Source organism: Nansenia antarctica (genome assembly GCF_963989245.1).
Source record: "Nansenia antarctica genome assembly, chromosome: 19".
NCBI classification, from domain to species: Eukaryota; Metazoa; Chordata; class Actinopteri; order Argentiniformes; family Microstomatidae; genus Nansenia; species Nansenia antarctica.
This window is the reverse complement of record NC_137692.1, coordinates 7,599,195-7,627,163: the sequence shown is the minus strand read 5'-3', so window position 1 is coordinate 7,627,163 and position 27,969 is coordinate 7,599,195. Positions and strand designations below refer to the sequence as shown.

Genomic DNA, 27,969 nt, shown 5'->3' with positions numbered 1-27,969 from the left:
GTAGTGAAAGGCCTTGACATTGAGAATTCTAATTTCTTGCATATAATATGAGTAATGAGGTTTTCTGTCACTGAGGAGTTAGACAAGGGGAGACAAGGCACAGCGGTGGGGAAGCTACATGTCTTAGTCGTGGTAATGCCGTATCTAAAGATCCTTCTTCCAGGTGACACGGTGAGGGGCGGAACTAAGACGGTTCCTTAAAACCAGGTGCCAATCCGCGGAGGCAATCGAGGCGTTCTCTTCTTTTTGGACTCTGTCTCCTTTAACCATAGTTTCTTCCGCTTGGTGTCCATGTGTCCTACATAGAAATGGTCAACAAACAACAGCATTCAACTTCACTTCCTGTGTTTCTAGAAGCTCTTAAACCACTCTTTGACTGGATAATATGTATAAATGAATATTTGTAAATGAATGTACATAATGATTGTCATGTGCACATAATGATAGTCATGTGCACAGAAAGAAAGGGACACTTGCTACTTACCTTAGCACAGCATGTATTATACCTACACTATATTTTCCTCAACCCTGAATCATAAGGACATACTGTATAATACATAACAGGTAAGCGTACATCATTAACTCCTAGAGAAAACAAGTAAACTTGTGTATTTATATCAGTGTGACACAGAACAGTGAATGTGTGGAGTCCACCCCCAAACTAATCAAGCCCTCATTACAAGCAGGAGACCCCTCTGAGTCTGTGTGTATGAGATAATTGCATGGCTTACATGTTGAACACCATGACTTCTGGAGGAAAACAGACGATGACCTCTGACCTTCGCCCATTATGGTAGAGAACAACAGAACGTTCTAATGACCATGTCAGTCCTCTCTCCTTAATGTTTACCTCAGCGAGTCAAACATGGCTCCCTCTGTCACTGGCTTTTGCTTACGGCAGCCAATTAGCTGACATTATTAAGGTATTAGCTCTTTTCTATATGCAAAGCCATTGATTGATCCATTCATCTCATCAAACACATAATATGTATATAACATAACAAACAATACATATCAAACCTTAAATTATACATCCCTATACTGTATGTGTGGTCTACAATCAACAGACTACAAACTTCATCAACAAAGTATCAAAATAAACAATCGATTGAATCAGCAGAAGAAAGAAAATCACTAAGACCAGAACATCCTCTCTGTTGGAAAATGTCAACTCTAGAAAGACTAGCCCTCTCTCTTTAATATCTACTGTTGGTAGCTCGCCTGTTCTTGGAGCTCTCTGTGTAGCCACACTACAGACCTGTTCTCCCCAGACATGAACACTAGGTTAGGGGGCACACCTCTGGCATGTCCCAGGCTCTGTGTACCGTGTTCCTCCTCTTCCTCTGGGGGGTTCTGCTGGGTGTTCCTCAGGCAGCGTTGATGAGAGGGGAGGCCCGGGAGAGCGTTCTGTCTACGGCAGCGGTCCTCCAGGGTAACATCATCTTCCAAACCTGTGGGCAGTGGGCACGGTCAGAGCAGTGAGGCTGGACACAGACGGGCACAGGTTGGCACACGCCTACATCCCTAACCAAGAGACGGTGGCACAAAGTCTGAGACTATGGCACAAAGTCCTTTCAAAGGTGATCAAGGGGTACCTTGACTATACTCATGAAGAGGCGGGTAAATCTGGGATCAGTTAACCTAATATTACCGTAGCTTACTTCTATTACCTTGGCTTTGGAGCATGATATGTGAGTGTGTGGGGGTGTATTTATGTTACAAAATGGAGGCTACGGTAGGGGTAGATCAGTGCACCATTCCAGACATCTGATGTGCTTATTGAATAGGGAGTGCTCAGAATGTGATGTTTCCCCTTGTGATGTTCTTGACGCGAAGAATACAATGAGAGAGAAAATGAGAGGCTTGGCTTGTTACAAGTTGCCTATAGAGAACACAAATGTGAGTCACATCGATGTACCCTTGCAAAACAACAAAGATGACAAATGTGGAGAAGTTTCAAAATCCCCTCCAGTAGGGGCGGAGGCCCCCTTCTCTTTCATACACCCACCATATATTTCATTCATATTTCATGTGGCTGGCTTTATTGTGATTAGTCATGTAAATAAAATGAGATTTCGTTATTCTTTTCTCTTGGTAATTTACATTTATATTGAATTAGTGGCAGGGTATAGGGGGAGAGGGGAGCCTTATTATGCTGTGAGATTACAGGCAGATCTCATGGCCATTGTGTTGTGTAATTAAGGGAGTGGAGAAGAGAAGAAAGGGGCCAGATGCTCGCATGCTGAACCTGTTCTCATTTAGAAGAGATCTGCACCAGCTTTCACAGCCCCTTTATGATGTCTAATAACCAAGGCTTTAACCAATCACAAGTCATTAGAGTGACACATCAAGCTAGTATTTGTGCACAGGGACACACACTATCTGTGTAGAGTAACTTGCATATAATGTGCATTATAAAGGCTCTGTTGCCTTGGAAGCCATTGTATTTCCATCTTATCTTCTGTAGTAGAAAAATAATGAATAGTAAATATATATATAATGATGAAGGTTTTGTTCACATCTTGTAATTATTTCAAAGTAAATATGTATATCTCTCAAGTGTCATATTCACCTTCTCCGACAAATACGTAACTCATTCATATTACATACATAGAGAATAGAACAATGTTCTTTCTTCATGGAGACACTGACTGTGTGTCAAGAGCTGAACAATATAGAACATCCTGAGGTGTATGTGATGTCCTCATGTGTATGTGATGTCCTCATGTGTATGTGATGTCCTCATGTGTATGTGATGTCCTGATGTGTATGTGATGTCCTCATGTGTATGTGATGTCCTCGTGTGTATGTGATGTCCTCATGTGTATGTGATGTCCTGATGTGTATGTGATGTCCTCATGTGTATGTGATGTCCTGATGTGTATGTGATGTCCTCATGTGTATGTGATGTCCTGATGTGTATGTGATGTCCTCATGTGTATGTGATGTCCTGATGTGTATGTGATGTCCTCATGTGTATGTGATGTCCTCATGTGTCTGTGATGTCCTGATGTGTATGTGATGTCCTCATGTGTATGTGATGTCCTCATGTGTATGTGATGTCCTCATGTGTATGTGATGTCCTCATGTGTATGTGATGTCCTGATGTGTATGTGATGTCCTCATGTGTATGTGATGTCCTCATGTGTATGTGATGTCCTGATGTGTATGTGATGTCCTCATGTGTATGTGATGTCCTGATGTGTATGTGATGTCATCATGTGTCTGTGATGTCATCATGTGTATGTGATGTCCTCATGTGTATGTGACGTTCTCATGTGTATGTGACGTCCTCAGGTCTCAGCAGGGCCATAGCTGCATGCAAGGCATGCTAAATCAAGCACACCTCAAGTTTTTCAAATATTTAAAAGAATTTCAAATATACATTTGCTTTGCTTTGCCTTGACAGCTCTGCCAAGGTAACAGACCTGTCCCTCTATGTCCCAGACCTGTCCCTCTATGTCCCTCCTGTCCCTCTATGTCCCTCTATGTCCCTCTATGTCCCAGACCTGTCCCTCTATGTCCCTCTATGTCCCTCTATGTCCCTCTATGTCCCTCCTGTCCCTCCTGTCCCTCTATGTCCCTCCTGTCCCTCCTGTCCCTCTATGTCCCTCTATGTCCCTCCTGTCCCTCTATGTCCCTCTATGTCCCTCTATGTCCCTATATGTCCCTCCTGTCCCTCTATGTCCCTCTATGTCCCTCTATGTCCCTCCTGTCCCTCTATGTCCCTCTATGTCCCTCTATGTCCCAGACCTGTCCCTCTATGTCTCTCTATGTCCCTCTATGTCCCTCTAAGTCCCAGACCTGTCCTTCTATGTCCCTCTATGTCCCAGACCTGTCCTTCTATGTCCCTCTATGTCCCTCCTGTCCCTCTATGTCCCTCTATGTCCCTCTATGTCCCTCCTGTCCCTCTATGTCCCTATATGTCCCTCTATGTCCCTCTGTGTCCCTCTATGTCCCTCTATGTCCCTCTATGTTCCCAGACCTGTCCCTCTATGTCCCTCTATGTCCCTCTATGTCCCAGACCTGTCCCTCTATGTCCCTCTATGTTCCAGACCTGTCCCTCTATGTCCCAGACCTGTCCCTCTATGTCCCTCTATGTTCCAGACCTGTCCCTCTAGAGTCCACAGCCCTCTTTTTTGGCTTCAACCATTTCATCTCCATAGCTGCTAAAGGTCTATTTCACCATTTACCACTGAACTCCTCACCAGTCTGCCAATGTGACAGAGATGATCAGGGGGAAGGAGGGGATGTTGAAAGGAAGGAGACAACTTGAGAATACAGAACTGGCCTGGGGCGTAACAACAAGCCTGGTCAGAGACAAAGAAATGAAAGACGTCAACAGCGGCTGAATGGACATCTCATTACCACGGGGCCACATGGCGACCCCAGTAAGTTGCAGTCTAGATTACGAGAGGCTTGACGACACATTTAGTCAAATGACACAGTTCACCAGCATCCACATCCCAGATGGAGGATTGACACCACAGAGTAAGACTAACCCAAGACTAAAAATAAAACAAATTGTGGTTTCTATCAGGTAGACCTCATTCCAGCTTAGAAAAGCCACTAATCCTAGTACTTATTAGCTTCTGGAAAGCGCCTGGAGATGGTATCAGTTTTGCATTAGAGAAATGGTGAGTTAGTTTAAGCCACATGTTATGTGAATCCCAGGCTGTGTGCACATTGTTAATGCATCCCCGTTTCTGCAGATCAATATTTGTTTCTATTATGAGGTGGTTACCTGGGTGATAAGATACTCTCCCCGCCGAGCCATATAATCCATTATCATTTAATTAATTTCAACAGCACAATATCAAAGAGCAATGATGATAATGAGATCTTTTAATACTCATAAAAGAGGCCTTTTAATTTCCTGGATCAAAGACTTAATTTCAACAACAGAAAATACTATATAACACCCGTGCTTCTCCATGCGTTCATTTAGAGCTGTTGTCTTCACACTGCCGATCCTTTGTTTTCTTCAGTCCTACAGTAGGCGTAAGTGGGTGGTGTCTATATTTAGGCGGTCTGACACACATCGTCCAGACACACCTCTCTTTCTCTCCCTCTCTCTCACACGCACACACACACACACACTGACACTCACACGCACACACACACTCACACTCACACGCACACACACACTCACACTCACAAACACACTCACATGCACACACACACTCACACTCACACTGACACTCACACTGACACTCACACGCACACACACACACACTCACACTCACACGCACACGCACACACACACTCACACTCACACTGACACTCACACGCACACGCACACTCACACTCACACTCACACTCACACTCACACGCACACGCACACGCACACTCACACTCACACTCACACTCACACTCACACGCACACGCACACTCACACTCACATTCACACTCATACTCACACTCACATGCACACACACACTCACACTCACACTGACACTCACATGCACACTCGCACTCACACTCACACTCACATTCACACGCACACACACACTCACACTCACACTCACACTGACACTGACACTCACACTGACACTCACACGCACACACACACTCACACTCACACGCACACACACACATACACACACACGCACACACACCTTTGAAATTGTACGGTTGCTACACATCATCCATACAAATTCGACAGCATGCTCAGCAACTCACTGACCATTTAGAGCAGCCATGCTATTCTGAGAGAGAGACAGTTTTGCACTTGAAAGCCAACCTCATGTGTTAGACAAACCCCACATAGGCCTACTGAGTTTGACCGCTCAGTAGAAGGCAACACGCGATTTGAATGTCAATACAAACCCCTATCAGCAGACAGTGACCAGCCATTATCTATGCAGAAGGTGTCCTCACATCTCCCCCTCCCCCCTCCCCCCTCCCCCTCCTCTGTCTTTTAATAAAACAAACCCGGCCGGCAGAGGCCCACTGAGGTGACGCCACTGCTCTTCACAGAGAGATAGTGTCTGTGTGTGTCTGTGTGTGTCTGTGTGTGTCTGTGTGTGTCTGTGTGTGTCTGTGACTGTGTCTGTGTGTGTCTGTGTGTGTCTGTGTGTGTCTGTGACTGTGTCTGTGTGTGTCTGTGCCCTTGTTCAAACACGGTCAGGCAACAGCCCAGTTAGTTCTGGAGCCTCATCTCTCCCATCTTTCATAAAGCAGCCAAGGGCTCCTGGCTGGATGCTGGCCTGAGATGGGGCAGCTGCAGACAGCGCTCCTGTGGAACACAATTTAAACAGGACGCTGACAGCTGGAGCTATCTTGTGGTCTTGGGACAGGAAATAAAAACATGATCTGTCATTTCTGAAGGACAGGGTATGAAGATGATTGCTGTAAAGTCAATCCATACCTTTTGTTTTCATACTAGAAGCGTATTTGTTTTTCACATTGATGTGAAGACATCCCAGAGTCCCCCCTGCACAGGGCTGCTAGCACATCTTCTCAGGGTACTTATTCCATCTGTATTCAGTTATAAATAATAGATTGTCTTATCTATCTATTATTGTGTTTAAAAGGATCATCATAAGCTAATTAAGTGGGGTTTATCACCAAAAGACTGGACTTATGATAGACTTATGACTACACTAGATGTGTGCCAGACATTACGAGTGTGGTAGCCACTCCAGAAGGTGCGCTAGAGGCAACGACTGACACTCAGCAAAGAGCTTAACTACAGCTTCATTATATTATGTGGCTGATAAAACCACAGGCAGGGGAAGACAGCGTGACTATACTACCTTACACTTTATCATCAATAATGCATACACATCCTCTTTAAATGAGCTGGGGACATGTAGAATACTGGACTGTCAGACATGGGAGAAGCAGAGTGTATGTAGGTGTATGTGATCTTTTTGCAGTCTATGCTGACATTTTGGGCACTTGACTTTGGTCCTGGAAATTCATTGACATTCCAACTCAATACAAGCTGCTTGTAATCAATGCAACATTAGTCTACATAAGAATGTATTTCAGAAAATAAATACATTTCATTATCTAAAAGGTGAAAACATGTATCAACCTTTTAAATAAATGAGTATCAATTGCTTTAATGACAACATACCAGAGGTATCACTGCATCAGAGACATTCAATATCCAAAGGTCATCATTAGATAATGCTGTCAGCTATACAAATTAATGACCAGGTCTTGGGATCTCCTGTTCATGTAGAAACAGTGCCACTTAGTGGGGAGAACGTTGCATCTGTGAACCCTGTCTAGCTTGAACTTTGTCTACATGTCCTAACTGTGTGGCTAAATGTGTTGATTTGTTTAATGGCCATTTACAGAAATATATTTTTTAGAAATAATTTAAAAAAAAAGATATAAATATGTATATATATATATATAGATATATGTAGAAATATTATCAAATTATCAGAAAGAATCAATAGCGGTTTTTAACCAGCAGGGGGACCTATTGTACCATGAGAAAGAAGCAACCTGCTCCTACAATGTCCATTACACTGTTAGAGAACTATACAATCTAAATTAAAGTATCTATCTGGCCTGTGGCAACATGTTTATTAAAAATTCCATAAGGAGGATAATCCAAAATGCTGGATTATGGAGATGGAAATACTGAATATAATCTCCCATGCAAATAAGAAACTGTGTAGTAATTCAACTGAATGTGAGGCAAGAACAAGAACTGCTTGTATGTTCAACAGCCATTATGTGAGAATGCCTATAAAGCTGAGGACCTGACTCTTGTTCTTCTCTGACAGCACAGTAGAAGATACACTAATCTCCTCCTCTCATCAGCACATCTCCTAACACACACACACACACACACACACACACACAGCCTCAAGGACAGGACCAAAGTGTCACCTAGCAAGGGGCTTGCACAGCTTCAAGATTCCCTCTACCACTCTAGAATTTGTCACCTATTATCAGCTCTTTCACTCAACCTAGTAGATTTGGCTGTGGTTCATCATCCCTTTCCCCTCTATCCCAGGATGATGTCCTAAAACGTGTCTCATCCAACTTCACAACCACTTGCCCTCCCGATCCCAACCCTCAGCTCCCCTGTTGGATTGGATAGCTGTGCCCGTAGTTCAGCTCACTTTGCTAAACTCACACAGTAGCTGTGGGCAGAGTATGTTGCTTTAATTGGTGCAATGTGACACTAGATTTGTGTGATGTTCTGTATGAAAAAATAGTTGACCCCCTTCACCTTCCCCAAAGGTAGGGTGTAACTGAGACACTGCCTGTCCTCATTGAGACACTGCCTGTCCTCATTGAGACACTGCCTGTCCTCATTGAGACACTGCCTGTCCTCATTGAGACACTGCCTGTCCTCATTGCTAAACAGCACAGATCTTCACCACTCCTACTCCTCTCCTCTACTCCTCTCCTCTCCTCTACTCCTCTCCTCTACTCCTCTCCTCTCCTCTCCTCTCCTCCTCTCCTCTCCTCTCCTCCTCTCCTCTCCTCTACTCCTCTCCTCTACTCCTCTCTTCTACTCCTCTACTTTACTCCTCTCCTCTCCTCTCCTCTCCTCTCCTCTCCTCTACTCCTCTCCTCTCCTCTACTCCTCTACTCCTCTCTTCTACTCCTCTCCTCTACTCCTCTCCTCTCCTCTCCTCTCCTCTCCTCTACTCCCTCCTCTCCACTCCACTCCACCCACACCTCCCTCTACACCACTCCTCTCCTCACCACCCTCAACTACTCCTCTCCTCTCCTCTCCTCACCACTCCTCTCCTCACCTCTACTCCTCTCCTCTCCTCTCCTCACTCCTCTCCACTCCACCTCTACCTCTCCTCTCCACTCCTCACTCCTCACCCTCCTCCTCTCCTCTCCTCTCCTCTCCTCTCCTCTACTCCTCTCCTCTCCTCTCCTCTCCTCTCCTCTCCTCTACTCCTCTCCTCTCCTCTACTCCTCTCCTCTCCTCTACTCCTCTCCTCTCCTCTCCTCTCCTCTACTCCTCTCCTCTTCTCTCCTCTACTCTCCTCTCCTCTCCTCTACTCCTCTCCTCTCCTCTCCTCTCCTCTACTCCTCTCCTCTCCTCTACTCCTCTCCTCTCCTCTCCTCTCCTCTCCTCTCCTCTACTCCTCTCCTCTCCTCTCCTCTACTCCTCTCCTCTCCTCTCCTCTACTCCTCTCCTCTACTCCTCTCCACTCCTCTCCTCTACTCCTCTCCTCTACTCCTCTCCTCTCCTCTCCTCTACTCCTCTCCTCTCCTCTCCTCTCCTCTCCTCTCCTCTACTCCTCTCCTCTACTCCTCTCCTCTCCTCTCCTCTACTCCTCTCCTCTCCTCTACTCCTCTCCTCTACTCCTCCCCTCTCCTCTCCTCTCCTCTACTCCTCTCCTCCTCTCCTCTCCTCTCCTCTACTCCTCCTCCTCTCCTCTCCTCTCCTCTCCTCTACTCCTCTCCTCTCCTCTCCTCTACTCCTCTCCTCTCCTCTCCTCTACTCCTCTCCTCTACTCCTCTCCTCTACTCCTCTCCTCTCCTCTCCTCTACTCCTCTCCTCTCCTCTACTCCTCTCCTCTACTCCTCTCCTCTCCTCTCCTCTCCTCTCCTCTACTCCTCTCCTCTCCTCTACTCCTACTCCTCTCCTCTCCTCCTCTCCTCTATTCCTCTCCTCCTCTCCTCTCCTCTCCTCTACTCCTACTCCTCTCCTCTCCTCTCTTCTACTCCTCTCCTCTCTTCTCCTCTCCTCTCCTCTCCTCTCCTCTCCTCTACTCCTCTCCTCTACTCCTCTCCTCCTCTCCTCTCCTCTACTCCTCTCCTCTCCTCTCCTCTACTCCTCTCCTCTCCTCTCCTCTACTCCTCTCCTCTCCTCTCCTCTCCTCTACTCCTCTCCTCTCCTCTCCTCTACTCCTCTCCTCTCCTCTCCTCTCCTCTACTCCTCTCCTCTCCTCTCCTCTCCTCTCCTCTACTCCTCTCCTCTCCTCTACTCCTCTCCTCCTCTACTCCTCTCCTCTCCTCTCCTCTACTCCTCTCCTCTACTCCTCTCCTCTCCTCTCCTCTCCTCTCCTCTCCTCTACTCCTCTCCTCTCCTCTCCTCTACTCCTCTCCTCTCCTCTCCTCTACTCCTCTCCTCTCCTCTCCTCTACTCCTCTCCTTTCCTCTCCTCTCCTCTACTCCTCTCCTCTCCTCTACTCCTCTCCTCTCCTCTCCTCTACTCCTCTCCTCTCCTCTACTCCTCTCCTCTACTCCTCTCCTCTCCTCTCCTCTACTCCTCTCCTCTCCTCTACTCCTCTCCTCTCCTCTCCTCTACTCCTCTCCTCTCCTCCTCTCCTCTCCTCTACTCCTCTCCTCTCCTCTACTCTACTCCTCTCCTCTACTCCTCTCCTCTCCTCTACTCCTCTCCTCTACTCCTCTCCTCTCCTCTCCTCTCCTCTACTCCTCTCCTCCTCTACTCCTCTCCTCCTCTCCTCTCCTCTACTCTCCTCTCCTCTACTCCTCTCCTCTACTCCTCTCCTCTCCTCTACTCCTCTCCTCTCCTCTCCTCCTCTCCTCTCCTCTCCTCTCCTCTCCTCTCCTCTCCTCTCCTCTCCTCTACTCCTCTCCTCTCCTCTCCTCTTCTCCTCTCCTCTCCTCTCCTCCTCTCCTCTCCTCTACTCCTCTCCTCTACTCCTCTCCTGTCCTCTCCTCTCCTCTCCTCTTCTCTACTCCTACTCCTCTCCTCTCCTCCTCTCCTCCTACTTCTCTCCTCTCCTCTCCTCTACTCCTCTCCTCTCCTCTCCTCCTCTCCTCTCCGCTCCTCTCCTCTACTCCTCTCCTCTCCTCTCCTCTCCTCTCCTCTACTCCTCTCCTCTACTCTACTCTACTCTCCTCTCCTCTCCTCTACTCCTCTCCTCTCCTCTCCTCTACTCCTCTCCTCTCCTCTTCTCTCCTCTACTCTCCTCTCCTCTCCTCTACTCCTCTCCTCTCCTCTCCTCTACTCCTCTCCTCTCCTCTACTCCTCTCCTCTCCTCTCCTCTACTCCTCTCCTCTCCTCTACTCCTCTCCTCTCCTCTCCTCTCCTCTACTCCTCTCCTCTCCTCTCCTCTACTCCTCTCCTCTACTCTACTCCTCTACTCCTCTCCTCTCCTCTCCTCTCCTCCTCTCCTCTACTCCTCTCCTCTCCTCTCCTCTCCTCCTCTCCTCTACTCCTCTCCTCTCCTCTCCTCTCCTCTACTCCTCTCCTCTCCTCTCCTCTTCTCTACTCTACTCCTCTTCTCTACTCTACTCCTCTCCTCTCCTCTACAAAAATGCACTCAGCCTTGTGTCAATAAACTAAACCCCTTTAAGCACATTCTTTAGAAATGGTGTGCCAAAGATATGCTATGCACACACACACACGCACGCGCACGCACACGCAAACACACACAGACATGCACTTCCTTTCGACTGCCGTAATTTAAAGGAACAGTTGTTATGCCACTACCCTGCCACTTCTCAACACTGTTTATCAGTGACATGGCACCTTAAGCTGACACTGCTGAAAGGGGTAAAACAACCAAGCTTATAGAATACTAGTGGACCTGATTTATTGTTGCGTACAATACACACCAAAAATAATGTCTGCAAAGTAGAGAAAAGTAGAATTGTAAATACAGTACTATCGCTAGTTGGCATCCAAAATGCGCACTCTAAGTGCCTTGTCAGCACATGCCAGGGAGTGGCCAGGGAGGACTGAGGAAACCTGGGGCCAGGGAGGACTGAGGAAACCTGGGGCCAGGGAGGACTGAGGAAACCTGGGGCCTGGCTTGTTCCATTCTGCAGCAGGCGTTCACCTGATCATTACAAAGATAGTTTTGTTTGTGTGCATGTTTAGTAGTGAGTCCACTTACCTTTTGCTGATATTCACTCCATTCTCAACCAAGGGGATATATTAAACATAATCATTTTGTAGCACCTACTACTTGATATCACATTAGACAAACATTATATGTACCATTATGAAAACAATTATGTCAATAATCAGTTTAGTAATGAATTCTACTATTAGTAAAGGCAAATGCACTGTGACTGAGGTGATCTTGAGTGAGTTCAATATACAAGCAGTGAATGTGAATTACTTTGACTTTTTGTGTGAAGCAGTTGTAAGGTGTGAACTAGCAAGCACGCACATTTCAGGGGTGAGGGTGTCACTCAAGCCAACAGAATCATCACACAGACTCAATGTGACTGCAACAGCCCTTCAAAAGGGTCCAATTAAGATTTATTAACCAATTCTGAAACTTTTCTTTTTTTTCTTTTCTTAAAAAGTACACAAAGTCCCCTGTATATCCATGTATGTGTTTGTCTGTGGTCTCAGGTCATGGTTTGAGGTGATGAAACAGTTACAGTAAGAACACAACAGCCTTGTCATCGGCAATCATGCAGAGATGAAAAAACACTCTCATATTCAAAACAACATACAAACAAATAGAAAAGCAAAACATATGCATATTAATATTATACATTTATTAATAAGCTAAATAGTTGGTCTAAGGGCATGAACATGAGATAACCGGTTAGATGTGTGGTTTGAGTTCAAAACATCAAGGAAAATGTAAGATAAGATGAGATAACTCAACAGTCCAATACAGTAGTTGAAATGAAAAACCTAAATGTTGTCATTCTTTGTTTAGATCTTTTTGTGCCCCTGCTAGATCTAAAAGGCTGAAGCCCATCAATGGAAAAAAACTGCAATACAGCAAAAAGTGCATACAGGGAAGAAAGAAAGAAACTGGTACGAATCAGTAATGAACAGAAAATGTCCTGGTCCTAGTTTGATGATGGTTCCAAAAAACAAAGGTCAACCGGAATAAATACAACCATCTTCAACGTGGCTCCGTAGCTAAACTACGGTAAGATGAGAACACTTTTCTCTCAATGAGATGTGTGAACTACCAATGTCAACAGGGGAGAGAGAGGAGACCAACTGCTGGTGCCAAACCTGCACCACTGAGTTAGTTGACTTTGTTTCCAGGTGTGAGTAGTATTTCAAACATTGTGCAGAGGTTATCAGTTGTTATCCAGTCTTAGCAGCTGCTCCTTACCGTTGACGGTCAGAGACTTTAACTGTCCATCCTCCTCCACCTCCACTCTCTCCTGTCCGTTCTCCACAATCCTAAAGGACAAAACAACTGTTGTTTTTCTGTACATGCTGTATATCCTGCTCTCCTAAAACCAGTTAAGCACACAACACAGAGAAGGTCAGTGAGCCACTCTGCAGTGGTGACAGGTGAAGTACCGTTTTGTGGTGATTTTTCGGCCGTTGATAAACTTGGTAGAGCTTGACACAGAGCGAAAGTTGCCCATCCCCCTCCCCCTCCCCTCCCCCGCCACCGAAGGATGAGGAGGAGAACGAGGCGAAGCCCCCTCCACCCATCGGTCCAAAAGAGGTGAAACCTACAGGTGGGACACACACAACGCACACGCTTAAACACTCTTCGCCTCATAGCATAAGTATGTCTTTTTAACATGATACTTTAGGTTGGACAATATGGGGGCATACTAGTCTGATGCCTTAGCAAATGGATACAGTTACTGCTATAAAAGCTGATATAAAAACATCCTAGAAGGGGTGCCCAATCTTATCCGAAGAGTGAAGCGAGTTAGAAGGAAAAGTCTAAATGTCTGCCTAAATATATTGTAATTATCCGTATTGCTATTCAGACTACTTTATTAAATCATTAAGTAAATCATCTTTAAATAATAGTAGTATGTCAAATAACATCAGTTTCTTTAGTTCTCATTCTTGGTGAATACAGACTTTAGGGGCCAGGTTCACAGGTGCCAGCACAATAGCATAACACAGTGCATTCAGCATCCTGGCATCAACACTTCCTGGAGCAGAGGGGTTCACTTTCTGCAGCCATACCTCAATCTCTGCAAGCTTCGGCAGCCTCTGAAAAGACTGTCCAAAAGATGACCAGGTGTCATCAGGTGTAGGGTTATAGGGTTATAGGGTTGTAGGGTTATAGGGTTATAGGGTTATATATTTTTCATGGTGAAACATTTCTTGGAAAATAGATCCTTCCTTTAATCATTGACAGTGTTGAGGTGGTCTTGTCATACAGAACACAGGTATGTCTCTAGCAATGCAACATTCCTAAGGGGTTGAAAAGGTTGATCTTCCGTGTCAATGAAGTCACACTGACTTCCATACAGCCCAAGCAGGTGTTTTTAACTTCACCAGCCTGTGAATGAGGACTCCTGATAGAGACGGACTCTTTTGCCTCCCAAGGTTTTCACCAAATGGTATTGACACTCCTGATATACCTGAATCAAACCCTGAGAAGCCTGCTCCAAATGGAGGGAAGCCCCCAAAGCCATTGAAGAACGGCCCCCCAGTCCTGCTCCTGCTCATGCCCGTCTGGCGATTCCGCCCCCCACCAAAGAAGTCGTCATCAGCTGATAAAAGGGGACAGACAGTAACAAACATAAATGGATGGTAAACGGACTGCACTTATGTAGCGCCTTTATCCAAAGCGCTTTACAACGGCCTCTCGTTCACCCATTCACACACCAATGGCGGCAAGCTGCCATGCAAGGCACCGGCCCGCTCACTGGGAGCAATTTGGGGTTCAGTGTCTTGCCCAAGGACACTTCGACATGTAGCCAGCCAGGGCTCTAACCGCCGATCTGGCAACCTTGCGATCATTAGATGGCGGCTCTACCTCCTGCACCACAGCCGGCCCAAACATCAATCACTTTCATTCCAATGCAGGTGAAATATTTCATTTATCTATAAAAGGAATTAAAAGATGCATAATTTCACGACATAAAAGGAGACATAGCTCAATCAACCACACATATTCTTTGGGGTTTCTGTTAACGATCACTTTGTGTATAATGTTGAACCTGTTATGAAAGACATGAACACTGTAAATCAGTACTTGTATAACTTGAATAATGAAAACTAAAACAAAAAATGACGCTGGAGTTGGAAAGCACCGAAACCGCCAATGGCGACGTCTATGCTGTCTTATTCCTGGAACCGTCTTCACCTTTTCCTTCTCATGTGTATCGCTGATTCTCATTCTAAAGCCCTGTGGACATGCTGCTAATTACGCACCAATCTGGGTCAGCCTTGCTGGATAAGACTTGCCTGTGTGTTCTGCCAGCCTGTGAAAAGCCTCTGTACAGAGAGAGCTTTACTCAACTGGTTAGAATGAAAGATAAACCCAGGTAAGGTGAGCCTGACTACAAGAGAAGGAGTAAACATATAAATACATAAATACAGAACATCTAATGTGCTTGATATCAAAGTAGTTTGACAGTAAAAAAAAAAAAATAGGCAGGATTCACCATATGCTTTTGAAAAACATACAGATTTGGGGGGTTTTAATAAGGTCTAGGCAAGCCTATAGTCTCTGACTGGTACCCTGTGGCCTCCCCTGGACTACATGTGACCAATGAAGCAGTCTGGGGTGGGGGGCTGTTCCTCTGAAGACACGTGAGCCCTCCTCTATGAGTGCCTGTGTGTGTGTTTGTCTCAATGGGATCCCAGACTGCTGTGCCCTGTTTGGCAGACAGACCCACAGTGCAAGCTGTTGCAGTGGAAGCCATACAATAGCAGTGCCTCTGGCTAGCTAGAGGGGGCTGTAGGGTAGGACTGGGTTTACCAACAGGAGTGGCTCCCTAACACTCATCACTTACTGAATATCTTCAAGGGCCTTGTTGCAATACTTATGCAATGCACCCCTTTACAATTCTCTGGTCATGTTTCTTGAGGTAATCATGACAAACTTGAATGGATGGAAGCAATAGGGTAATAGATATGATTTCATACATCCAATCAAACTAAGATCTCTGGATTGGAACAGCACTGGAACAGGGTCTGGGTCTAACCCTAACCCTGAAGTTCAAGTTTAACAGACTGGAGGACCAGACAACAACTAAGCCATAAACGTAATGGTGCTGACCCCAACCTAGCAGGTACTATCCTCTTACCAACAGCTTTGTGGCTATGCGGTCTGTTACTGTTAGACACTGTTTAGACACTGCCATGTAAACAGCAACAGCTGTCCTTAGCACTCAATTTGTATTTAAAGAAACTCTGGCATATAATAAAGGGCAATGTTAGAAGCAGAGCCCTAATATTAATACGCACCGGATCTGTATCTCAGATATCTACTTAGATACAACAAATGATAGGGCTTTTTTCTATCTATCTCTGCTTTGCAGGATTTGCTGGGATACCACATCTTCTATCTTCTATTGTCATTTGTCTATGTCTTCTTTAGTGTGTTCACTAGCTAGGCAGGGTTCACTTCAAGAAGCCTGTTAATAAAACACAAAGGGGAGGCACAAGGCTTCCTATGGTACATGCTCTCATGGCACACACATTTAGCATTATTGTACACGCCCAACTACCACGTGTTACATGTGCTCGAACACACACAGACACATACGCTTGGCGTCATTACAACTGCTCTTGTTTTAATACAGAAGCTATTTTTGAAAGCATTCCAGTTGAATGATGTAGGCTCTCATATCCGTCCTCTGTCTGCGTCTGGCCTCCATATTTAGAGCTCTGTGGGTGAACCACAGATGCCTTGCTGTCATTCGCCGAGCACATACAGGCTTTTCTACACCACTGGCCAATGTTATGGGCTACTTATGACAATGTTTAGCATTTGCATAGACAACATAGCCCTTACTACAAGTAACCCACAATTGGCTGGTAATTACAGTAGCATCCAATTGTTTTTCAAAGGGCTTAAAATCCTGTCAGGAAAAGTCCCATATCCCATGAGACAAAAAGAAACACTATCCTGAGGGTTAAAGGGTTGTCCATGTTGAGTTCAGCAGCAGTCAGAGGACCTCCTGCTGTGTAAGGGTCAGCGTATTTGAGATGCAAAATACAACAGAAGATTAGCAAGTGGCTTTCTGTGTCTGAATCTCTCTCTCTCTCTCTCTCTCTCTCTCTCTCTCTCTCTCTCTCTCTCTCTCTCTCTCTCTCTCTCTCTCTCTCTCTCTGTCTCTCTCTCTCGCTCTCTCTCTCTCTCTCTGTCTCTCTCTCTCTCTCTCTCTCTCTCTCTCTCTCTCTCTCTCTCTCTCTCTCTCTCTCTCTCTCTCTCCCTCCCTCCCTCCCTCCCTCCCTGGTATCTCCCAGTTCAACATTGCATCAAATATACAACAAACTTTGATGAATTGTTACTATAGTAGCCAAAGAGAGTGTACTGCAGTGTGACATCAGCACTCTCCCTCTCTCCTCTCCATGTCTGTCTGTCTAATCGACTAGAGGCCATTCCCATTGGTGGCACTGGCAGGGGGAAATCAGTAGGTGAAAAATGCTTACCGAAGAAATCTGCAAATGGATCTCGACCACCAAAGAATTCCCTGAAGACATCCTCTGGATTACGGAATGTGAAGCCGCCGCCGAAGTCACCATTATGATAATGTCCTCCTGTAAGACAGACACAACTGTCAACTAACAACACACTGCACTACCTATGGCTGAGGCCCGTCCAGTAACCCTGGTCAACCACATGGTATCTGAACATCAGTCTGAATTATTCAATTCACTATGGTAGTAGCATGGCAACATGAGGCCTTGTTGATAGTTAATGGGTTTGAGAGCTTTAAGAGAGAGGTTTGTATTGGTACAGTTGTTATTATAACATACTGGGGTTGACCCGAGAGGAGTGCATAGGTTTTTTAAAAAGGGTAGAAATGACTCTTCTCATATCTTTGTTTTATGCAATATCCCATTGGAATGTACATCATATGTATTCTACTCTACAGCCTCCTGAAGGCTGCACTTCAATCAATACATCAAGTCAAGTCAGGTAAGGTGAAGTAGTACCTCCTCCTCTGCCGCCTCCATGTCCAGCTAGGCCTTCTTTACCAAATTGGTCGTACAGGTTCCTCTTATTTTCTGAGGAGGAAATAAAGAGTGAGGATTTACAGTATGGATTTAGTCAGACATCTCAACATGTTCCTGTTCTCCCTCTGGTTTAAACATGGAGAAAGGTCTCTCTTAGGCTTCTGGATAACAATAGCTTGGTGAAAGCTGAAGCTATTTAAGGCAATTAATGCCTTGTTATTTGCTTCTGTTGCTGGGATAGCGAGTTCATAACTACGCCAAATAAATTAAGACATTACAACCCTCTGGTGTTCTCTCCAGCCCACGCGTCAGCTCTCAAGTGCATTCGTTTAGTCCTGTTACAGCCACACAAAGGTTCCTTTCTCCATGAACACAGAGAATAGTCCAAATAATGATGGCCTCTCACCAGCAGTAATGACACATGACTTATCATATGTTTGGGGGGAAAAAACAAAAGAGGGGTGACAATAAAAGACTTATAATAAGATAATAAGTCAGATTCAGATTAAATGTCATTGGCATAGTACAAGTACAATGACAACCAAATGCATTGGGCACCTAGCCAGTGCAATAGTGCCATAGAGATATGTACAGATCGTACACTGAGTTATGTACAGACAAGGAGAGATATGTACAGTAAGACATAATAAGTCAACTTGTCAGGTGAAGGTAAACCTGCTTTTTAGGTTTACTGTCAGCATGACATCCAATTTGTATGACAACCGACCCAGATTGCAAGCAGCCAACTCACCCACTTTAACATAGTTAGTGAGGACTAAAGCCGGTTTTTATGAGAGGGGTTCTTACCATCTGACAGAACTTCATAGGCCTCTGACAGCTCTTTGAACTTCCTCTCTGCTTCTTCCTTGTTGTCTGGGTTCTTGTCTGGGTGCCACTTGAGTGCTAGCTTTCTGTATCTGAGTCACAAATACAAACAAACAACATCAGAATCTTCGTTTAGGTGAGATATTATTCATAGATAAAACAGGTGATTTGATGGTTAATCAGGTATGAGAGCACAAATATAAGTCCTTCAATTAATTGTGACACCTCATAAAAACCTGTAGTTCCTTAATCTAAACCCTTCATCTATCCTAAAGCAATACACCATCCTTAAGCTTAAAGCTATGCACGCACGCACAAACACACATACACACATAAACACATAAACACATCATCACATACAAACACACATACACACATAAATACATAAACACATAAACACATCATCACATACAAACACACACACATACAAACACACACACACACACACACACACACACACACACACACACACAACAGGAGTAACAAAGAGAAGGCTAAACTCCACTGCTCGGCAGTCCAGGCTGACACAGGGGGTTGTGCTGAATCAGCAGGTTCCATAAAGCCCTGCAGCAGACACAGATGACATGTGGAGGGGACTCAGGGACATCCAGAGGTCTGTATGGAGCCTAGGGATTGGCTTTCTTATGCATCTATTAGGGCTGTAACGGTACACGTATTCTAACAAATGCCGTGATCAAATGGGGTAGTGGTGGTGATAGGGGTGATAGGGGTAGTGGTGGTCTAGTGGATAGTGAGTTGGACTTGTGATCGGAAGGTTGTGAGTTCAAATCTCGCCTGAAACCACACCACTACTAGTGTGCCCTTGAGTAAGGCACTTAGCCCTCAGTTACTCCAGGGGGAATGTCCCTGTAATTCGTAATTGTAAGTCGCTTTGGATTAAAAGCGTCTGCTAAATGGCAAAATTAAAATTAAATTACAATTAAATGGGATCTACAGATCTACCAACTGTACTTTTTTGTGTGTTGAAATCACCTCAGCCAGTACGCATGCACACACACGCCACAGAGAGATTAGTATTCATTTAGCGGTTGTTATGGCAAACGCAAATAAACTAGAGCTTGAAGTTCCTCCAGCATCCCTTAAATCTATCTATATATATTTTGTGAATTTTTACCCTGCTGTACCAAAAGCTGTACGGAAAACCGAACCGTGACTTAAAAACCGTGGTACCTACCGAACTGCTTTTGTGTACCGTTACACCCCTAGCATCTATAGTCGGTTGTTTCTGTTGAATGGTGAAGTCTATAGTCTGTAGTCAATAGTCTCTGCAGTCAACAGAGCCTGGTCAATAGTCTCTGTTGAATCTATACACAATAGTCTCTGTTGAATCGTTGTTTGGTACCTGTACTGTAGCAATGACAATAAAGTCCATTCATTCATTCATTCATTCATTCATTCATTCATTCATACTCAATAGTCTCTGTTGAATCTATACTCATTAGTCTCTGTTGAATCTATACTCAATAGTCTCTGTTGAATCTAGTCGATAGCCCACTGCAAATCAGTTGAATAAAGAACTTAGTAAAGTCCCTTTAGACTTCCTGTCACTGTCATTATTTCTCTGTCCTTCACTCTTCCAGTATGAAAGCCTGTAAAATGTACATGATATTATCTGAAAAAAAGGGTTTCTTAAAATCACACATGATCACTTTAACAGCTCTGAGTGTAGCTTTTAAAGTCCCCATGGATCAAGCAAATGTTAAGCAAACCCCCGTCTCATCTTAGGAGTTGAGAGGCTGGGTTTGCCTAACCTGAGGTGGGTGCTACAATAGGCCTACTGTTTTTCTAACTGTCAGTCCCACTGGTGATGAGATTTCTCACAGCAGCTACAGTCTTGTGTGTTAGCCCCTTCACTGTGTATTATCCCCTTCACTTTCAGACTTCCAGAGCTGGGGACAGACAGTGGTTTTCCTGTGAATTGAAGACAGTCACGAGTTGAAGTGATTTAAATGATGTTGAATAAGAGCCCATTGTATACTTGATGTGTAGAAGAATGTGAATAACAATAAACACCCTGATGAATGTTTACAGAAAAGTTGGTATCTTTCCACATAAATGTGTAATAGCAAGAAAGCCAATTTGCTCATGTTTCTTTTCCTTTTCTAAGTGTATCTATTCATTCTGCACAAGGTGTGCGAACTTTTCTCAAACAGATAAGAACCTGTTAAAAATAAATCAGTCTAGATCGGCCTAGGGTGGTATTTGGTAAAAGGTCAAAAGTAGGAGAGTCAGCGCTGAAACTGAAAGTGAAAAACACAAGTAGAGTGGAAAAAACGCCATCTTCACAGCTGAGTTCCTTTGAAGTTCAGTGACATTTTTTAAATGGCATACCTTAGATTCCAACAAAGAAGCCCAAAAGAGCAGTGCCATTTTAAAAAGGAATAGGTGTCCCTTCCACTCAAGCATATGACTGCAAACACATGGTGTGACACTGACAATTTTGTAGAATTGTTTTTGGGTCACAGGACTTGAGCAGGGCTGTGTAGTGAGTGTAGGGAAGGTATGCCACAGAGAGTACCCAGCAAGGTTACGGGAAGAAGAGTGGAAACTTTCTGTATCACAGTCTCTCTGTCCGTTTACGCATGCAAGGTGGTTATAATTAGTGTATTACATCCTTCAGAGTGTCAGCCGTTTCCAACGACAACACATGTAAAAATAGAGGCCGTGCCAGACGTGGGTACTCACGATTTTTTTATGTCCTCCTGTGGTGCATTTCTGTGGACCCCTAAGATGAGGTAATATTCTGTCATGGTTCTGTGTTTCTGGACCTTCTTCTTTCTTTATGAGAAGTTCCTCCGTCCAGCCTTCCGTGGCTCTGCCGAGAGAAGGGTTAAAAAGACATGCTTACTCATGAAGTACAAGCACAACAAAGTGGAGCTGTAGCAGAGGAAGCAGCCATGTGTGACAGTTGAGAAATCCCCCCCAGGCCAGAGTGGTTAGGATGGGGGAAGGGAGGAGTTCAGAGGGGGGCAATGCTAAACAACGTTATCAACTGCACTGAAATAGAGGCCCCTTAAACGTGAGTGTGTGTGTGTGTGTGTGTGTGTGTGTGTGTGTGTGTGTGTGTGTGTGTGCGTGTATGTGCGTGCGTGCGTGCGTGCGTGTGTGTGTAGATGGGGGTTAAAAACATGTAATTGATCCTTCAATCATGAAGCCTATATGCAGCCTCTTTGATAAACATGACAACCAGGCGAATCATTCGCAGGTACACTTCAATTTCATACAGTCTTGGTATAACCTTCCATGTCAGCTCTTGTTAGTGTGACATGTACAGTAAGGTAACAGTGGACATCAGCACTGAAGAAACAACAGCGTCACAGTAAGTGGACGTCTGGGATGTCCTCCCCGATCAGCTTACAGGCCTGCAGAGGCCGTGTCTCCATCTCCCATCACTGATCCTGACTACCCCCACTGACACCTGACACTACCTGGAAACTCCTCATTAACTTGAAAAAATTAACATTAATGGCCCAGTTATAACAGTTAAGAGCTCAATACAATATTATTTTCTAAACTAGACTGTGGACAATTCCTGTGGAAATTGTGAAGTGTGGGTGAGCTAGAGGAACGCGGTCTTCGCAGGGGGGTGCCGTGGGGTGCAGGGGAGTTAGCTTACTCTAGTTAGCTAGTGCTAGTTAGCTCGGCCCCTGGGTGAGCTAGAGAAACGCGTTCTTCACCGGGGGGTGCAGGGGAGTTAACTAGCTAACTCCTCTGCACCCCACGGCACCGCCCGGCGAAGACCGCGTTCCTCTAGCTCACCCAGGGGCCGAGCTAACTAAACAAGAGTCATCAAAATCACCCTATTGAGCAAGACAGGAAAAAGCCTACAGATCACAAGGTGTGTAACAATGTCTTTTCAACAGTCACAATAACTGACTGACTGAGGTATGTTTTCAAATGGGTGTCTTTTGTTCACAAGGTGTGCAACAATGTGTCTTTTCAACAGTCACAATAACTGAGTGACTGAGGTATGTTTTCAAACGGGTGTCTTTTGTTACTTTTTGTATGCAGTCCAATGGAACTGTGAAGGTCCCTAAGGCACCAGGACTCACTACTGGATACAGAGCAAAAACCTTTACTGGCTCAATTAGGCCGTTTTTCTCTGGACAAAGGTATCCACATATACTGTATATAAATATATATATACACATTTGAACATACACATATTCATTCACAGTCACTGTCACACTGATCAATACTCAAACATCAAATGTTATTATACCAAAGGCTATATACCTGCTGAGCACTAAGTCCTAGTTCAGTATGAGGGACAGCACACAGTATGAAAGAGAGAGAGACACACACACACACACACACACACACACACACACACACATATCTGTTAGATCTGTTTACAGATCAATCCACACAGGCAGCAGCTCACTCTGTTTACCATGGCCTGCACATGACCTTAAAACATCAACTGCTCAGTCTTTATATATAGTTGGCATTGATATATAAACCAAGTCAAAGTAGAACATGTTGATTCCACTCCACACTGTCCTGAATATTGCAATGCAATGGATTCTGTGAATAATTCCCACTACTACCTAGTTAGTGAGTAGTGGGGATTACTCACCGAATCCATTGCATTGCAATGTTTTGGCTCGACTAGCGTGTGTTTCATTGATTTTCAACAATGTTGACATTTATTTACTGAAGAAAAGTCAGAACATTTTGATTGGTTGCCGACTTGTTCCCAGTTTCACCAGCTGCTGTCCCTGTCAACAATGTTTTCTTTTTTTACTGTTTATACATACATAAATTAGCTGATCTGTAAACAAATAAATACAATTCATAGAGCGACCAGTTACCAGTTCCACTGGGAGTCCAGTTGTATCCTGTTTGTTTATTAATAACCCCTGTGCCCTTTTCTGTGTGTATGAGAGCGTGTGGCAACAGATGCCATGTGGCCACTCCTGGTTGGCACGGTAACCCCTGGCAGCCCAGTATACTGTAACCACTCCTGGTTGGCACGGTAACCCCTGGCAGCCCAGTATACTGTAAGTCCCAGGGCAGTGGAGAATCTCCTCTATCTGAATCCCTTTCTCAATCTCTCACTTTCCTCTAACTTACTTGTGTACTCATTTTCTTCATGTTCTCTCTCTATGTCTCCCTCTGTTCCCCCTCTCTTTCTTATGCCCCATGCCACTGCTCAGTCAGCACATACAGATGTGAGCAGACGTTGCCCAGCCACTGACCCGTCTCATGATTGTTTTCCTCTTTTTTTCTGTCTCAGTGCCGTGACTGAACAACTGGGCAGTTTTACTCCCTACGGCAGGTTAGCAAGTCCACTAATGGACGAGGCTACTGACTGTGTTTGCTGGTGGCCTGTGTGCATGGTCTTGCGGCATAAGAAGGCTGATCCAGTAATACTGAAATCGCAATCTGCTCAGTGTCTACGTGCTTGAGAAAGAGAAGTGAATGTGGGTCAATCAATTCCACATTGCCACAGTGCACCAAACACCACAGTTATTCCATAACTAACCCTATCCATCAACAGAATGTAAGTCAGTCAATGAGACCCATCTAGGTCTGTCATTCACTCTGCAGTCATTTGTCTTTATGTTGTCTCGGCATTCAGCGGACATACTGCATACGGACTGTTAGCATTCAGCGGACATACTGCATACGGACTGTTAGATCATTCAGCGGACATACTGCATACGGACTGTTAGATCATTCAGCGGACATACTGCATACGGACTGTTCATTCAGCGGACATACTGCATACGGACATTCAGCGGACATACTGCATACGGACTGTTAGCATTCAGCGGACATACTGCATACGGACTGTTAGATGCATTCAGCGGACATACTGCATACGGACTGTTAGATGCATTCAGCGGACATACAGCGGACATTCAGCGGACATACTGCATACGGACTGTTAGATGCATTCAGCGGACATACTGCATACGGACTGTTAGATGCATTCAGCGGACATACTGCATACGGACTGTTAGATGAGGGGAAAGTAACAACAGCATTGTCTTTCAAGGTCATAGCTTATTACAGTTTAGCATAAACAGATCAGATCAACACAAAGGTAGGGTTTTATGAACTAAAGACTACTGTTAGTAGTATTGTAGTATTGTCTAGTCCTTGGCAGAATGGTCCGATGCATGATTCTGATGCTATATTGACAAAATATATGCTATAGATCTGGAGGGCAATGTCATTGCTCATTGGTCAGTTCATCCTCTTTTTTGCAGGAAATAATAATAATAATATCCCAATAATTTGCAATAATAACAGGCTGGTAAAGACCTTAATACTTATATATTGGGTGATGATGACAAAAGGAATCATTATGGTGAGCCTGTACCATGTGACCTGCTGAAAAATTACCAAAGCAGGAAAAATAATCCTGACCCTGAGTATAACAGAGATGTAACATATTCTCTGACAGGAAGAGTTACCAGCATTAGTTACCAAGGTAGCTAATGGGGCTCTCTGAGTGACAGGTGAAGTAAGTGTACAGCAGCGTTTGGGAGGTCTGACGGAGGGGGGTTATCAGTGTGAAGAGACGCAGACAGAAAGGGCCTGCCCCTGGAGCTTACCCTGTTAGAGAAGCAGAGACTAGCCCACCAGGGAGCCTTACACAGCAGATGCTTGGTGTAACTGTATGAGACAAGCTGAGCAGCATGACACTAGACCAACACATGTTCACTTTTTAACAGCGTTAATACAATTTGGTGACACATGGTATTTCACTCATACATTATGATCTTATAAAAGTCACATCAAATCAAAGTGTATTCATCATATACGCAGAATACAGCTGTAGACGGTGCAATTAAATTCTTAGGGCAAGCTAGCTCCTCTACAGTGCAACAAAGTAGTCCAATGTAGTAAGCTAGCAGGAAGATAAGATAAATTACTATAACAAGGCATACAGTAGGCTTTCTCTCTTTCTCTTAAAAACACCCTTTAGTCAAAATCCAACATTGTAAGATGAGAATCCATGCTCTAAGTGTAAGTATATTCAATATACAACCATTTTGGTCTCTGCTGGCAAAGACAAGTCTGTGATCTCCACTGCTGCCCGCATGGATAATGTGAAAACATTTAGAAAACATAATATGCAGTATTATGCCAGGGCCTATAGGAAAACAGGAAATACAAGTGAGTATAGGGGGCAAAGAACTTGATTATTCCAAGTTGATTTATCACTGAACTGTGCTATGAGAACAAAATAGTCCAAGTTTGGATTGGGGCAGTACACTTTTTCCAGTTAGTTAATTTTGGTTTTATGCACTCATAACACCCATGTGACTGAATCCACCACAGGATACTTTCCAGGGTCCATAGTGGTCTCGTTGTGAGGACGTCAAACCTCCTCAGACAACAGATCCTAAAGAGGGTGTAGAACACAGAGGGTGTCTCTAAAACTGGGCTACTCACAGAGTCTCCCATTGCTTGGGGCAGGTATGAGAATGATGACACACCTAGACAGCTGATGAATACAGAGTTACGGAGAACTGGGTGAAAAGTGGCAACCATTGGAATTAGGGAGGAGTACCTATTGCTACATTTGCTCTTCCTCACAACTTTGTACTTACCTTTGTGTAAACTACAGAGAAACTGTCTACTGATGTCTTGTTTCAGTAGGACTGGATGCCCATTAGGCTGTTAGTATGTTTGCATTAGTCTAGTTAGTGTGTTTGGTATTGTTTGGGAGAACTGGAGTAGGCCACACTCAGAAACCCAGTAATGGAGCTGGCATAAGTCACAGTAATTATGGGCTAAATCACCTCTCAGCATAAATGTCACTGAGAAAAAAGGTTAAGCTTTCATGATCAACTAGCGTTCTGGAAGTTTCTGTCACCACTTTCTGAAGATGTTTCTCCTTTCATTATTCTGTTCATCTTTGATTTGAGAGGATGCAGGAGTTATTCCTGCATAACTCCAGTATGTAGACTAGGCTGCATGTGACTGAGATTCACCTAGAATAGTGAGGATGTGGTTTTTGCTACAATACAACACAACAGGTAATGTGGGTTTTAAATCCACAGATTAGTGCCACCATAATTGTAAAGTCATTGTAAGCCCAGAGGAATTCAGGCATATTCCTGTCCTGTGCTGGTCTGAGGTTGTGCCCTCCTCATGGTTCCTTTAAAACATTGTCTTGCTGCTATCTTTTACCTGGCGAATATTGCTTGTAAAAATGTTGACTCCTAGAGAGTTTTCTGTGACAATGGAAAGTAAAACTACAATGAGCTCAATGTTAACAGCCCAATTAAGTTCATAATTAGGAAAGACCTCAGAGGAGGACTTTATCATTGGTTTACAACCACCACATATTGGCACAGGCACAGTACATAAGGTCCTCCTAATGCTAGACTTTAACCTCATAAGCACCGTTATGAAACCATGCAACAATAACTGAAAACAGAAAATACATCATAAGCACCTACTGTATGTGAGTAAGCAGCACCTAGTTAGGACACCTTCAGCAATAAATGACACATAGTAAAGAAAGTTCCAGAAAGTTCCAAAATACCAAACTCCTTTGTTTGGAAATTGCTTAAAATGGCAATAATGAGATTGTTTAGGGTTAGATTGTTATTGACGGATAACAAGGTGAGTAGCCTATCACTTTAGTTGGTTACTATCACTTGTTTATTTTAAAAGTGGTAAGACCTGCCAAAGAATTTTTTACTAAGTAGCCTACTTATTATGAATAGCTTGAACTACTAATACAGTCAAGCGCACATATCCTGTCTGTGTCCGTCAGAACGGGCCGGTCACATTATGTTATCGTGCAATTCCATTTAGTCTACTTTGATCTTTAATATTCAATTTGGATTTAATCATAGCATTACAAAAATGATAAGTTGAAATAGCCTAGATAGCCTATGGCATGATATAGGCTATACTGTAAATAAGGGGACAAATATCAATTCAACATCTGAAGTTCCTAAATGTCCCATCAGAACAGTGTCCTCTGAAGGTGATGTGACGGAGATCAGAGATGACAGCAGCTTTATTAAACATGACTGCGCATCTGCCTCGCTAAACACATCATGGGACGCTGACGGATTTGACATCATCTACGCAAATGAATCAACCAAAGATCATTCGTATGTCATAAAATGAAAATACGCTCACCCTCTTCTCCGGCTGAGGAAATGTCCTCTTTCGGTACCTGCTGACCTCTGTGGATCTTTATCCCAATAGCTTGTGGGTCTTGTTTTTTTGTTTTTTTTACCAACCCCTCGGTGGTCGTAACTGTGCGTGTCCGGAGACACTGCTGCTCTTTCGGCCACTTCAGCAGCAGTTAAACCGGAGATCTGACACACTTATATTATATATTACACCAGCACGGATAGTCTCGTCAA

At 44.4% G+C, this 27,969-nt stretch overlaps 1 protein-coding gene across 1 annotated transcript; it reads right to left on the bottom strand.

Moving 5' to 3' along the window:
* Window positions 1–197: 197 nt before the first annotated feature.
* Window positions 198–27,969, bottom strand: dnajb6b (DnaJ heat shock protein family (Hsp40) member B6b; the record flags this gene model as incomplete). The annotated part of the gene is given in 11 exon segments (XM_080549124.1): window positions 198–298; window positions 1,299–1,451; window positions 12,999–13,069; window positions 13,193–13,249; window positions 13,251–13,350; window positions 14,197–14,355; window positions 17,249–17,356; window positions 17,756–17,827; window positions 18,584–18,693; window positions 21,308–21,437; window positions 27,740–27,969. Coding segments are annotated over 10 exon segments (996 nt in total). The 5' UTR covers window positions 21,373–21,437; window positions 27,740–27,969.